Source organism: Rattus norvegicus, chromosome 11, assembly GCF_021556685.1.
Source record: "Rattus norvegicus strain SHRSP/BbbUtx chromosome 11, alternate assembly SHRSP_T2T, whole genome shotgun sequence".
Classification (NCBI taxonomy): Eukaryota; Metazoa; Chordata; class Mammalia; order Rodentia; family Muridae; genus Rattus; species Rattus norvegicus.
This window is the reverse complement of record NC_141544.1, coordinates 83,073,508-83,086,426: the sequence shown is the minus strand read 5'-3', so window position 1 is coordinate 83,086,426 and position 12,919 is coordinate 83,073,508. Positions and strand designations below refer to the sequence as shown.

The 12,919-nt window shown below is 51.3% G+C and overlaps 1 protein-coding gene across 5 annotated transcripts in view; it reads left to right on the top strand.

Annotated features, from left to right (window-relative positions):
• Positions 1 to 12,356, top strand: part of Bdh1 (3-hydroxybutyrate dehydrogenase 1) — a 35,395-nt gene extending 23,039 nt beyond the window's left edge. For 4 of the 5 annotated variants that reach the window (XM_087575257.1, XM_087575258.1, XM_087575259.1 and 1 more), the window contains exons 4-7: positions 187 to 297; positions 2,126 to 2,267; positions 8,315 to 8,467; positions 10,146 to 12,356. In XM_087575257.1, the coding sequence (XP_087431383.1) occupies positions 187 to 297; positions 2,126 to 2,267; positions 8,315 to 8,467; positions 10,146 to 10,615 (876 nt within the window). In that variant the 3' untranslated portion in view covers positions 10,616 to 12,356. 5 annotated transcript variants of the gene reach the window in all.
• The last annotated feature ends 563 nt before the right edge of the window (positions 12,357 to 12,919 follow it).

The following is a 12,919-nucleotide window of genomic DNA, read 5'->3' as shown; positions in this document are numbered from 1 at the left end:
TCCTGATTCTGAGTCTCACTATACCTTGGTGCTTATAGTTCTCTAGACCACGAAAGCTAACTAGGAGGATGGTCATGGCTTGGCCACCCAGCATGCGCTAATATTACTGCCCAGAGGGCTGGGGAGGGCTGGCTTCTCTTCTGAAGGATCCTGGGTTCCTAACATGGGTCTAACCTTCTAAAACAGGCTAGTGGCAAAGCTGTCCTGGTTACAGGCTGTGACTCTGGATTTGGGTTCTCTTTGGCCAAGCATCTACACTCAAAAGGTTTCCTTGTATTTGCTGGATGTTTGTTGAAGGTAAGACCGGTGTTGTTAAAACGGCCTTCACTTTTCCCACTTCAGTCTCGCTTGCTGTACATAGATTTTCAATGCATGCATTCGTCCATCCGCCAGGCCTCACACCCATGCATCCATTCCTCTGCCGTTTAGTCACTTGTCAAATGACTACGCTACAGCATAAGACTGGTCCGAGATCCAGTGCCTTAGGGTTACCGTTGCTGTGATAAACACCACGACCAAAAGCAAGCTATGGAGTTCATTCTCTGTAGAAGGTAGGAAAGGCAGGAACTCACACAGGGCAGGAACCTAGAGGTAGGAGCTGATGCAGAGGCCATGGAAGGGTGCTGCTTACTGGCTTGCTCCCCTTGGCTTGCTCAGCCTGCATTTTTATAGAACCCAGGGTCATCACCCCCAATGCCTTCCCGTATCAATCACTAATTAAGAGAATGCCCTGTAAGCTTGCCTATAGCTTGATCTTTTAAAGACATTTTCTCGGGTGGGATTCCCTCCTCTCAGCTGACTCTAGCTCAGGTCAAGTTGACAGAAAAATAGCCAGCACACCCAGGATCTTTCTGTCCAGTGGTAAGACGACACCACACGGATGCAGCTGAGGAACGGAGTGAAATTCTCAAGCACAGTCGAGGATTTTCAGGGGAGTGCAGAGAAGATGTTGGTTTCTGACTTGACAGAGGAGGCAACATTTGTTCAGAGCTTTGGAATAACTTATGCTGTCACAGATGGAGACCTGACAGATAGAAGGGACGGCCCAAGCAGCCCTGGGAGTGTAGAGCTAGCCACCTCGGGACATCAAGTGGCATTTAGGGTACATAAAGGGAGGGGGTACTAGGCCATGAAACTGCAAATGTAATTAGGGGACCGCCCCAGTTCAGAGAGTTATACAACCTCTACTGTTCACTTTTAAAGCATTTCTTTGGCTCAGAATTTTCTTTTGATTCTTTTTAGTTACCCTCCCCCTCACCCTCTGCGTGCGCCCCCTGCCCCACATCCCCCTCCCACCCCCGCCCCACACCCCACACCCCTCATGTCTGGGCAGCCGCTTACTTCCACCCCCCTAAACCTGCCTTCTCTGGACGTTGCTCACCTCAGACTCAAGGGTGCTGGGTCTTTTTACTGTGTCCTTCACACAGCACAGTGTTTGTTTGTTTTTAGACAGAGTCTCACTGTTCCAGAGCTGGCCTGGAACTCACAGAGATCCATTTGTCTCTGCCTTCCAAGGGCTGGGATTGAGGTGTGCCCCGCCACACCTGGCCTTGGTATGTTTTTGAGGGTCTTCTGTGTTGCAGTGTGTGTCATAGCTCATTTTTTCTGCAGATTATTACGTGATCATACAGATAAACCACAGTAATCCGCTCATTCGCATCCTAGATAAACTAGGTAAAATCTTTAGGGTTTTTTTTGGGGGTGTGTGTGTGTGTGAATGTTTTGCCTGCACATATATATATATATCACATGTGTGCCCGATGCCCGCAGAGGCCAGAGAGGGTGTCAGGTCCTCTGCAGCTGGAGTTACAGAGATGGCTGTGCGGGTGACAGGTACCAAACACAAGTCGCTCAAGCTTTCTACCACCGAGCTCTTTCCCCAGCCCCAAACTGCATTTTAAAAACTTCCATAAAAGTAAGCTTCATTCAGGATATTTATTTTAAATACCTGTCGACCTGTGACTACTTTGAATATGTTCCTGTGGGCAACCATATGCAAGCTTCAGTGCAAACCTCAGGCTTTGCAAGAGATTGGAGTCACTCCTTATCTGGGCTGGGTGCTAAACCCAGAGCCTAAATCCCGGGGAAGGACAGACAGAGGTGACTGTGACCCGGTCTCCCCCAGGACAAAGGCGATGCTGGGGTCAGGGAGCTGGACAGCCTGAAGAGTGACCGGCTGAGAACCATCCAGCTCAATGTCTGCAACAGTGAGGAGGTGGAGAAAGCGGTGGAGACCGTCCGCTCCGGCCTGAAGGATCCTGAGAAGGGTAAGGGCACTGAGACTGCCGGTTCGGTCTGTGGGCATATTCAACAGCCTTTGCTCCACGCTGCCTCCATTTGCTGGCAACTTGGCAAAAGACTCCTCCTCTGTTTGTTGTTTAAACTCTTCCTCCTGCTCAGTGAGAGGAAGTGGATTAAGTTAAATGAGCCTGTGCAATAGGGCAGTAAAATATGGCCAGAGGCAAGTCTGAAATCTGTTCATCCAGTGCTTATTGAATGCCCACTCTGGGCCAGGCACAGGCACTGGTGGGGACACAAATGTGGCTGAAGCATCTCTGTCCCTAAGGACCTTACGGTTTAGTAAGGGGATTGACTTCACCATCCGTCCCGGGAGCAGGGCATGGATGGGGTGAGCGGAGGGGGGAGGGGGCGGGGGTCCTGAGTCCAGTGCCTGGTTCTGGCAGGGATGGTATGGCAGAGAGCTGGGAAGGTCATGCTGGAAAGAGGGCAGTGTGTGAGCAATGTTAGGAAGCAGCCGTGTCGTGCTGGAGTGTGGCAAATGGTTGATTTGGTGGGGGGCGGGGAGGAGCCAGTGAGGTAGGGCTCTGCTTTGTGGAAGGTCTGGGAATAAAGGGACTGTCCTCGGGCTTGGCTGGATTTATGAAGCCCCCTCTGAAGCCTGCACTGCAGTGGGGCAAGGCAGGTTAAAGGAAAATGTGGGTGCGCAGCCCTGAACATGGCGGTAGGCAGAGCTTGCTAGTGGTGCCAAGGAACAAAGCTGACTTGAGGTTGAATCACAGCTGTGGAACTTATGTGGAGATGAAGCAGAGGCCAGAGGTGTCTTACACAGCTGGTGTCTTCAATGTTAAGAGCAAGGTGAGGGTGGGAAGACGTGGTGGGGGGAAATGTCCAGAGAGGATACAAGCAGTTGGGACCCAGGGAGGATGGAGACAGATGGCCTCAAAGCTAAAGGCACAGAACGTTTGGAGAGCAGCGGTCAAAGGTGAAATGTCGTAGAGGCTCCCAGAGGTCTGAGCATCTGTGTCCTCCCAGTTCAGCCTGTGTGGAGGACCTCAGTTTGAGGGGTGAGGACCTTAGTTTGAGGGGTACCACTTAAGTGGAACCCAGAAGCATGGAGCTGGGCCACACAGCAGGCCCTGTGGAAGAGCTCTTGGTAGGCCAGACAAAAGGGAGCTTGCTTCGGCTCCCTGCTGCACAGCTGGGTGGGGTCCAGGAAAAGGGCCGGGTGACCAGCACCTGTGCTGTGTGGCTGACCAAGATTGCCAGGCTGAAAAATGCTGCCATCTCCCGAAAGAATTTTTGCCACAGGGCTAGGTACAAAGAGGCTGATTGTTCCTTAGGAAGCCTGTCACTGGTGTCTCGTCAGCAGTTCAGTGTTACCCCGTATCCTCCTAGAGGCCATGCTGGGGTCCAGGAGCAGTCTGTGTATTGTGAACCCACTGAGCCTCTGTTAAATAATTAACAGGGGTAGTTGGTGTTCCTGACCCACTAAGAAAAGGCAGGCTGGGTCCCACTGGGATGATTACCAACCACATGGCCTGTAACCCTTTCTCCCAGCAGCCTCTGGGGTGTTGTCTTCACAGACTAGTAGCAGGAAGAGCAGCAGCACAAAAAAGCCCGGAATCACAGCTGTGGAACTTATGACTGACAGGATGGAGTGCAGCTGGGATCCGTGGTCCCCGGTCCCCCACCACCGTAACCCTCCTCACCATTCTGCAGTTTGGGGTTGGAGGGAAGGTTTGGAACTTTCAGGTTCAAAACCAGAAAATGAAACAATTAGAACTGCCTCTCCGCAGTCTTTCCCATCCTCTCCCTCTCCCTCCCTTCTGGCCATAGTTGTCAGTTCTCCAGGCAAAACGGCTGAGCAGTGCTGGCGCCGACCTCCAGGTGGCGCCCTTCTGGAGCTCCCAGCAGCAGTGTTTAACGTCCCACCAAGACAGGGTTAGGACAAGTGTGCTCCCATCTTGGGCCCTCTTGGGCACATTTTGGTGCTGATTTTCACTCTGGCTTCATAGAACAGTCACTACTAAAGTGTGGGAAGCCACCCTGAGGTGCTGGGGTGAAGCCATATTCTACTAGTCTCACCTATCCCGCTTTGAAGGACTCTAAGGGACGGGACATCTGGAGCCGTGCCCAGCCAGCCCTCCCCACTCCAGGAAAACCAGCACACACACCAGATGCACACACGTGCAGACGGGCTGTGGGCATGGCCTGACCTTGTACCACTATTTACCCATCAGTAAGCGTTTACTGAGACCCTGCTCAAGTAGGCTTAGAATTATGCTTGGGGCCTGTTGGGCTCTGATCTTGCAGGAGGAGCTTGGAACCGGACACTGACCTAGTGACAGTTAAACAACCTAAGGCAGTTAGACAACCCGGGGCATTATACTATAGGCAGGGTACATCAGGCACATGCATTGATCTGGGAGCGGGAAGACTAGATTTAACCCAGGGCTTTGCCTCTCCAGAGAAGTGTGGCTTCGCTGTGAACCAGCTCCTGGTGGGCCTCAGTTTGTCCATCTGTAAAGTGGAAAAGTACTTGTAGCCATCCCTTTCCTAGTCTGGACCTTACCACTGTGAAGGCAAGGGGCCACAGGAATGGGAGGGATTGGAAAAAGAAAGATTTGCCTGGCTACAGGTGCAGAGTAGAGACTGAGGTGAGGAGACTTGGGGGTGGAGGGGTCTTCTCTGGTAGTACAGGAGAGGTAAACCAGGACCCAATTAATGCAGGAGACAGAACTGGTTCTTTGCCACAGCAAAGGAGACCAACAACTCTGTGGGGCTGAGCATGAGGGCTCGTCCTCAGAGCTGGGTCCAGTCGCACCTTCTCCACCTGGTCGCTGGTGACGTGAGCCTCAGCCGGCCAATTCAGCTATGGTCTGCATTAGCATGGTCAGGTGACATCAACAAGTGCCACTCCAGGACCTGGTAGCTGTCATTCTGATCATCAGTCATCCTTCCAGCCCTGGGTGACACACTGGATCGGGAGAAGTGAAGGAGATGGAGGAGTGGGTGTGATACCTTTAGCAGAACAGAGCAGACGCGGGGGCTCAACGTGTTAGCTGTGGTTAGGGTTAGCTAGGACCATGGAGCTCAGATGGAAAGGACGGTAGGAGGAGTCCGTGCCCCCCAGGGATACATGGGAGTTGTCTGGACGTGGAGGTAAGGTGAGGCCATTCTGTGAAAGCAGCGGCCTTCAGGCTGGCAGGAGTGTGGTTGGAACTGGAACACCAATGGGCTGAGGATTCTGGAGAGCTACTGGGTCAATCCCCGCACCTCGTCAGGTCAGCAGGCCTGCCATGCGGTGTACAGGTCATATTCAATTAACCTTCGTTGGGTAATAGCGCCGTATAAAACTGTTTTATTTTTAAGTAGAGCATGCACATGGGCATCTTAGATCACATGACACTGGCCCACCTGAGTCAAACAGAACCAAGGGAAAATTCCACAAACATGAAGTAGAAGAGGAGACGGTCTCAACTTCCAGGGGAGCCAGGCCGTGGATATGGCGCTGGGTGTGCCTGTTAGCGGCGGAGGCGGGTAGAAGAAAGTGTTAAGTTGGCGCTGGGGATGCTGGGTGCCACTAACACTGGGGGAAAGCTGGTGTCCATGGGGCATTAGTGGGTGGTGTCTAAGAGAATGGAGATGGAGTGAGGCTTAGTTGGTGGTCCTTGGAAGCCATAGGAGAGCAGGGTGAGCAATGGATGGAGGATGGAGGCCACGGTGGTGTGACAGGATTGGGGCAGGGGTGGTCTCAGAGGCCTGGGGGTGGTCTCAGGACCCTAGCTACAAGAAGGCAGGAGCACAAGGCATGGTTAAAAGAAGGCTCTTGGGGTTGGGGATTTAGCTCAGTGGTAGAGCGCTTGCCTAGTAAGCGCAAGGCCCTGGGTTCAGTCCCCAGCTCCGAAAAAAAGAAAAAAGAAAAAAAAAGAAGACTCGTTTTTTGTTTTTTCAAGATAGTATTTCTCTGTGTAGCCCTGGCTGACCTGGAACTCACTCTGTAGACCAGGCTGGCCTCAAACTCAGAGATCTACCTGCCTCTGCTTCCCAAGAGCTGGGATTAAAGGTGTGTGCCACCACCACCCAGCTCCAAGAAGGCTCTTTAGGACTCGAGATGTAATATTTGTAGTCAGTCTCCAACCAACACACATACAGGAGTCGAAGGGCAGCTATTGGGTCACGGGAGAAGCTGCATTTGTGTAAAAGAGAAAGGAGGGCTGACGGCTGTGGTTAGAGAGCAGCAAGGGTTGAAGGTTAGCCATGGCCACTAGAGAGGCGTTAGGCTCCCGGAGGGAAGACTCAAGGAGTCAGGAGACAGGCCTGGGAGCTGTGGAGTTTCTCGGGTGCTTCTGAGTGTGCGGGGCCGTGCCTCAGGGTCACAGCTTTCAGCCTGAGCTGAGGTCAGGAAGCTCCAACAGGCAGCTGGTAGGAGGAGGGTACCCTTTGGACACTTAGTCAACTAACAATTTCCTTTCCTTCATAAATGCCCTTAATTCCCTGTAATTGGAGAAGGCACCAGAGGTCAGCTAACAGAGCTTTAATTTGGGCAAGACTGAAGGAAAGCAACTGGAGACCAATTACTCTGTCATTTATACAAACTCATTCCCATGATGCAATGGGAGAGCGAGGCCTGGGCCTAGTTCTCACAGGGGACAAGCAGGCATCAAGTCTGAAGCCTTTGCAAGGAACATAGGGCTTTTAGTGGCAGGAGACAAAGCCCAACTGAGATCAGAGTCTGAGGGGCTCCACAACAAAGGGGCAGAGTCCTGCTGTGCCCTGGGGCTCTGGCCCATCCGCTTCTTACACCCCAAAAACTGAACTCAAACAAATCCTGAAGAGAGACCGTGTTCCCTCAGCTCAGGTTCAGTCTGCCTCTAACTTAATGGTGAGACTTAAATCTGTATTTTCCCTTGACAGTTTTGATTTCCCTTGCTGCAAAAACAGTTAACAGGCAAAATAAACTCCAAGAACTTTCCAGAGCCAGTGTTGTCTGAGCCCACAAAAGCCAGCCGCCCCTTAGCTGCTCTTGTTATAAAGCAGTCAGCTGGACCATGCCATGAGAATAGACATCTCCTCAACTCCTGGGAGCCTGTATCTTTACGCAGTCCTCCGGAACGGGGAGAGGAGAAACGCTGGCCAATAGTCTACTGAGTCAAATACGTGACCATGAGCAAACTGGCAATATGCTCAAAGAGGGACATGGAGAGTCCCAAGGTGGGGCGGGGTGGGGCCTGATCATGAACAAGGTTTGGCAGCAGAGCCCAGAACTTAATGGGTGACCTTGGAGTTCTGTGGCCTTCTGTGAGCTTGGTTGGAAAATTCCTGAGGTTTCCTGGCTGCTGGCTGGAGGGCCGATAGGAACAGTAGCTGAGTTGAATGGATAGGAGCAGGCTGTAGGCTCGAGGTCACACGGAGAAGAGGGGAAAGCCTGTCTTCATTACTTTTCTGTTGCTGTGATGAACACCATGACTAATAGCACCTTGGAAAGAAAGGGTTTATCTGGCGTATACACTTCCACATCCCAGTTCATCATTGAAAGAAGCCAGGGTAGGACCTCAAAGCAGGGTCCTGGAGGGGAGAAGAGAAGCAGAACTGTGGAGGAGTGCTGCTTACTGGCTTGCTCACTTTGTTTTCTTACATAGCAGAACCACCTGGCAAGACATTGTATCATCCGTGGTGGTTTCCGTCCTTCCAGAAATCACCCTATAGATTTGCCTATGTGCCTTGTGAAGGCCTTTTTCAATTAATATCACCAGATACTTTTGGGTTTGCATCAAGTTGACCTCAACCAACTTTGTTTTGGAGAGAAGCAAGACACAGGCAGAGATCTGCAAGGCTCAGTCATGAAGTCAGGCAGCAGTGACAGGAAGCCTGGATACTTCACCTAAGGGACATCGAGCCAGCTAGGATGTGAGGTCTCTTTTTGCATTCTCGGGTGACTCTACAAATGTTTCCTGAGAGCCCAGGGCAAGAGGCCAGGAGTCATGGGAGAAAGAGAACACAGTAGAGGGAGGCAGGCTGGTGGTTGGGATCTGTGCCCACACAGTGACTGGCTGTGTCCTCCCTTGTCCAGGAATGTGGGGCCTGGTTAACAACGCAGGCATCTCAACGTTTGGGGAGGTGGAGTTCACTAGCATGGAGACGTATAAGGAGGTGGCCGAAGTGAACCTCTGGGGAACTGTGCGCACAACAAAATCCTTCCTTCCCCTTCTCCGAAGAGCCAAAGGTAAGTTGGGAAGACAGAGTCTTCCTGCCCACCCCTCCCTGTGCCTGCCAACATCCATAGTAGTGAGTCTCAGAGCCATGGTGGGCTTGGGCAGAAGTGAATAGTCAGGGAAGAAATGGGTCTCAGCTTTCAGAATTGGAGCACATGAGCTAGGCACGGTGTTTGTACATCTGTAAACCCAGCACTCGGGAGACTAAGGCAGGAAGATCTTGAGGTGAAGGTCAATCTGAGCTACATAGTGAGATCCTGTCTCAAAAACACACATAGTGGCTGGAGAGATGGCTCAGTGGTTAAGAGCAGTGACTTCTTTTCCAGAGATCCTGAGTTCAAATCCCAGCAGCCACATGGTAGCTCACAACCATCTGTAATGAGATCTGATGCCCTCTTCTGGTGTGTCTGAAAATAGCTACAGTGTACTTAAATGTAATAAATAAATCTTTAAAAAAAAAATACATACAAAAAGGATTGGGCAGTGGTCTGTGCACTCAGGGCTTATGGGCTGGATCATAGCAGCTTGAGTCTACACACTTTTATATCCAAAGTAATGTTAAACAAATGTTAGCATATGTATTTCATAGCTAAAAGATGAGACATTGTGCTATTCAGTTCAAACATGAGACTAGAAACTTGGAGAACAGACATAATGCCCAAATCATATAGAACAGCCAAGTGTGATCAAACCACCTCTAAAGCCATGGGATCTGATTTTTCTTCCTGGATGGAGCAGCAAGCATTGGGAAAAGAGGGACCAGAGCTGTCCCAAGGCCTTGGCAGCACAGGAATGAACAGGGTGCAGCTGGTAGCCCTTCAAGGGAAGCTCGGCCTTTCCATGACATCACGTTCCTTCCTAGGGGCACGCCATACATAGGCAGGCGGGTCTCAGGTCAGCCTGGGCTGAGCAGGATCTGCCCCAACCCCACTGCCCCCAGAGTAGAAGTTGGATGGGTCCCTGTATTCCCAGGCTGGCCCTGTGACAACACATTTGAAGTCACCATTTTCTGCATGTCTGAGTCAGGCAATGCCACAATTATGTTCAGCCTCGGTATCAGCTTTGGAGACCCTGCCCCTGCTCCTGCCCCGTCCCACATCTTTGTGGATCAGATTTTGGGAAGAGCCCACCAACCCAGGTCTTCCTCTATTCTGGGGTGTTCCTGGGCTCCCTTTTGCCAGCCTTGTCCTCGGCCCTCTGGCTGTGTCAGCAGTCAGTGTTCACTGGGGCTCTGTGTATTATCTCTGCCTGTATCCAGCAGGGAAAGCTGAGGCTTGAGCTCCCTGAGGGGAGGGGGAGGTTTTGGTTCGTGTTTCTCCCTGACCAGCATCAGACCCTTAGAAAGAACATACAGGTCCACACAGATGTGGCCATGCATATCCTACATCTCCTACACGCACTCCCAGTGTGTTTTGACCCTGTGGTATTATCACCAAACAGGCTCTGCCTGGTTATCCGTTAGTCATGTGTTAACCATCATACTGTACCCTACTGGCACACTGGCTTGTTTCTCCCTTGTGCCCCCTTCCCTAGTCCTGCTGGGCACAGCAGAGCCCTTGAGGAAGCTTGGAAATCCTGTCTAGCTGGGTGGTCCACAGTCCCAGACTCTGGATGGTTCTAAAGCCGTCCCTGCCAGGCCTCCATGTCACTAAGCAATACCGCCTGAGAGATGTTTGCTCTCTTCTACAGGCCGTGTTGTTAACATCAGCAGCATGCTGGGTCGCATGGCCAACCCAGCCCGCTCACCATACTGCATCACCAAGTTTGGGGTAGAGGCTTTCTCGGACTGCCTACGCTATGAGATGCACCCTCTGGGTGTGAAGGTCAGTGTGGTGGAGCCTGGCAACTTCATAGCTGCCACCAGCCTCTATAGCCCTGAGCGTATCCAGGCCATTGCCAAGAAGATGTGGGATGAGCTGCCAGAGGTCGTCCGCAAAGACTATGGCAAGAAGTACTTCGATGAAAAGATTGCCAAGATGGAGACCTACTGCAACAGCGGTTCCACCGATACGTCCTCCGTCATCAACGCTGTCACCCATGCCCTGACTGCTGCCACCCCTTATACCCGCTACCATCCCATGGACTACTACTGGTGGCTGCGGATGCAGGTCATGACCCATTTTCCTGGAGCCATCTCTGACAAGATCTACATACACTGAAGAGCTGAAGAGGTCCCTGCAGCCTCTGCCAGGGAGCCTGATGGGAAGGAGTTCATACAGTTACCTTTTGATTAACCATTGTGGGTTGTCCACTGTCTTAGGAAGACCTATTTTAACCTTACGTGTTCAATGTGGTGAATGGTTTGGGCCTTCACAAATACAGGGCACTGGTGGGTGGCCCTAACCCTCAAGGCCAATATGGTGCTTCTATCTATCTATCTAGAGTTGATTTTATATAAAGATTTGTGGGAAATACCTTTATATTAAAGACGTTATTAGAATAGAATCCAAAATCATTTTCAAGCCAGAACATCCATCCAAAATATGTATCCCATTTGATCCTTAAGTAAGTCTGATGAGTAAAAAGAACAGAATTTTTTTTCTTGTGTGCATGAAAGAATTTTCAGATCATGGAGGACATACAAGATACCTCTTTCATTGCCTCCAAGGGGTCCTACTAGTGTTCTGCCATTGCTGCAAAAGCTAAACACATTTGTGTTCCTCAGATACTTGGACCCGTCAGTCCAGGAACCCTCTGAACAGCTCTATCCTCTCCTGAGCCAGTCACACCAGAGGCTGCCGTGTGTTATCTCTGCACGTCCACAGCACGGTGTGACTGGTGGCCAGCAGCCAGTGACTGTCGGCTGGCTGGGGTAGGGGATCTCGAGATTCTCAGCTGAGATTCTAATCCTGTCTTTAGAGACTCGAGTTAGATCTGGGTGGATATGCTGCTTGGCTATGAGTGCAGCTTGGTTTTGCTTCTTAGGACAGCATTGGTGCTATGCTTGGTGCTGCAGAGACCAGTGGTGCCAAGGCTGGGCACCGAGACCCTTCCCAGCAGTGCGTCTAGACGCCTGATTGTCTTGTGTGCTCATGTGGTGCTCCTACAGGTACACACACACACACACACACACACACACACACACACACACACACCTGCTTCATAGGACTTCAGGGCACGGTATTGGGAACTTTTTAATTAAGCTGAGATGCTGCTAGGCGGCCTGTGTTGCCAATCAAGGAACCTTTGAATTTGAAGGATGCTTGTCTCTGGAATTTCCAGGGTCTGAGTATTTATCCAAACCAAATTCCACCATGCTGCAGGTGGCTGCAAGTCTTGGGCAGGGTATTTAAGTGCCAGCTTTGCACATCTCAGTACACATTTGTGTGTCTTGATGCAAAGTCTAGGACTGCCGCTAGAGGGAGCCCTCCCTCCTCAGCTAGAGCTTGCTCAGGCCCGGGAGTTTCCGTTCACACAAGCTTGAGGTCTTTCCAAGAGTGTTTGACCACCTACTTGGACACTGCCTGGGAACAAAGAGCGAAGCAGAGCCCCCTTGGAAACTGATCCTACACTCCTAGCAACTGTCTAGCCTGCTGGAGCCCAGAGCCAGGAGAAAGCAAAGGAACCTGGATAGCCACAGCAGGGTGCAGGCAGTGCTGAGGTACAGAGGGTCCCACAGAGAGCGAATTCAGCCTGCCTTTGGGGCTCTTGACCCCTCTGGATTTAAACAGGAGTGGACTGTTCTGGCTCCTGTCTTTAGAGCAAAGCAGCTAAGTCCTGGGAGGAGGGAAGGAGAGAGGGAGCCAGGGCCCCAGGGCCCGCAGAGGGACTCCAGATGACCAGTTTACCTGACAGCAGGATGCGGTTTGTACCACAGAGCCCGCCTCCTGCTGGGGTCTTTCAGTGGCTTCTTCCTTGGGGGAATTGTATTCATGTTTAATAAAGAGATTGGTCATGACACTGATGGCTTGGAGTTACACTCAGTTACATCACTGAGAACCGGGAGGGGGTTGGAGGTGACCCATACTTGAGAATCTCCCTTGAGATCTTAAACTGTGATGGACAATGGCCTGTCGAGCTGTTATGTTGACTATCTTGCTGGCCCTGACTTTCAGTCTATTCTAGTAACCGAAGAGCCCAAGGTTGCCAGGCATGTGGCACAGCACAGTCAGATCTCTGTGAGTTCACGTTCAGCCTGGTCTGAGTAGTGAGTTCCAAGTCTGCCGGGGCTATACAGGAAGACCTGGTCTCAGAAAAGAAGCCCAGGGTACCTTCTCTCCAAATGATGTCAATGGCAGTTCAAAACTCCCACTTAATCTTCACTTTCTGCAAGTACCAGCCTGCTTGTCCACAGAACTCCCTTTGATCTTTATGAGACAGGTGAGATGGGCAGATCACAGGTTGTGCCCATTTTATAGGTCATATAACTGAGGCCCAGTAGAGGAAAGTGGGTGGGAGCAGAATGTCCAGCCTCCAGAATTATGTGAGCATGTATTTTGTTTTTGTTTTTGTTAATCCTCCAC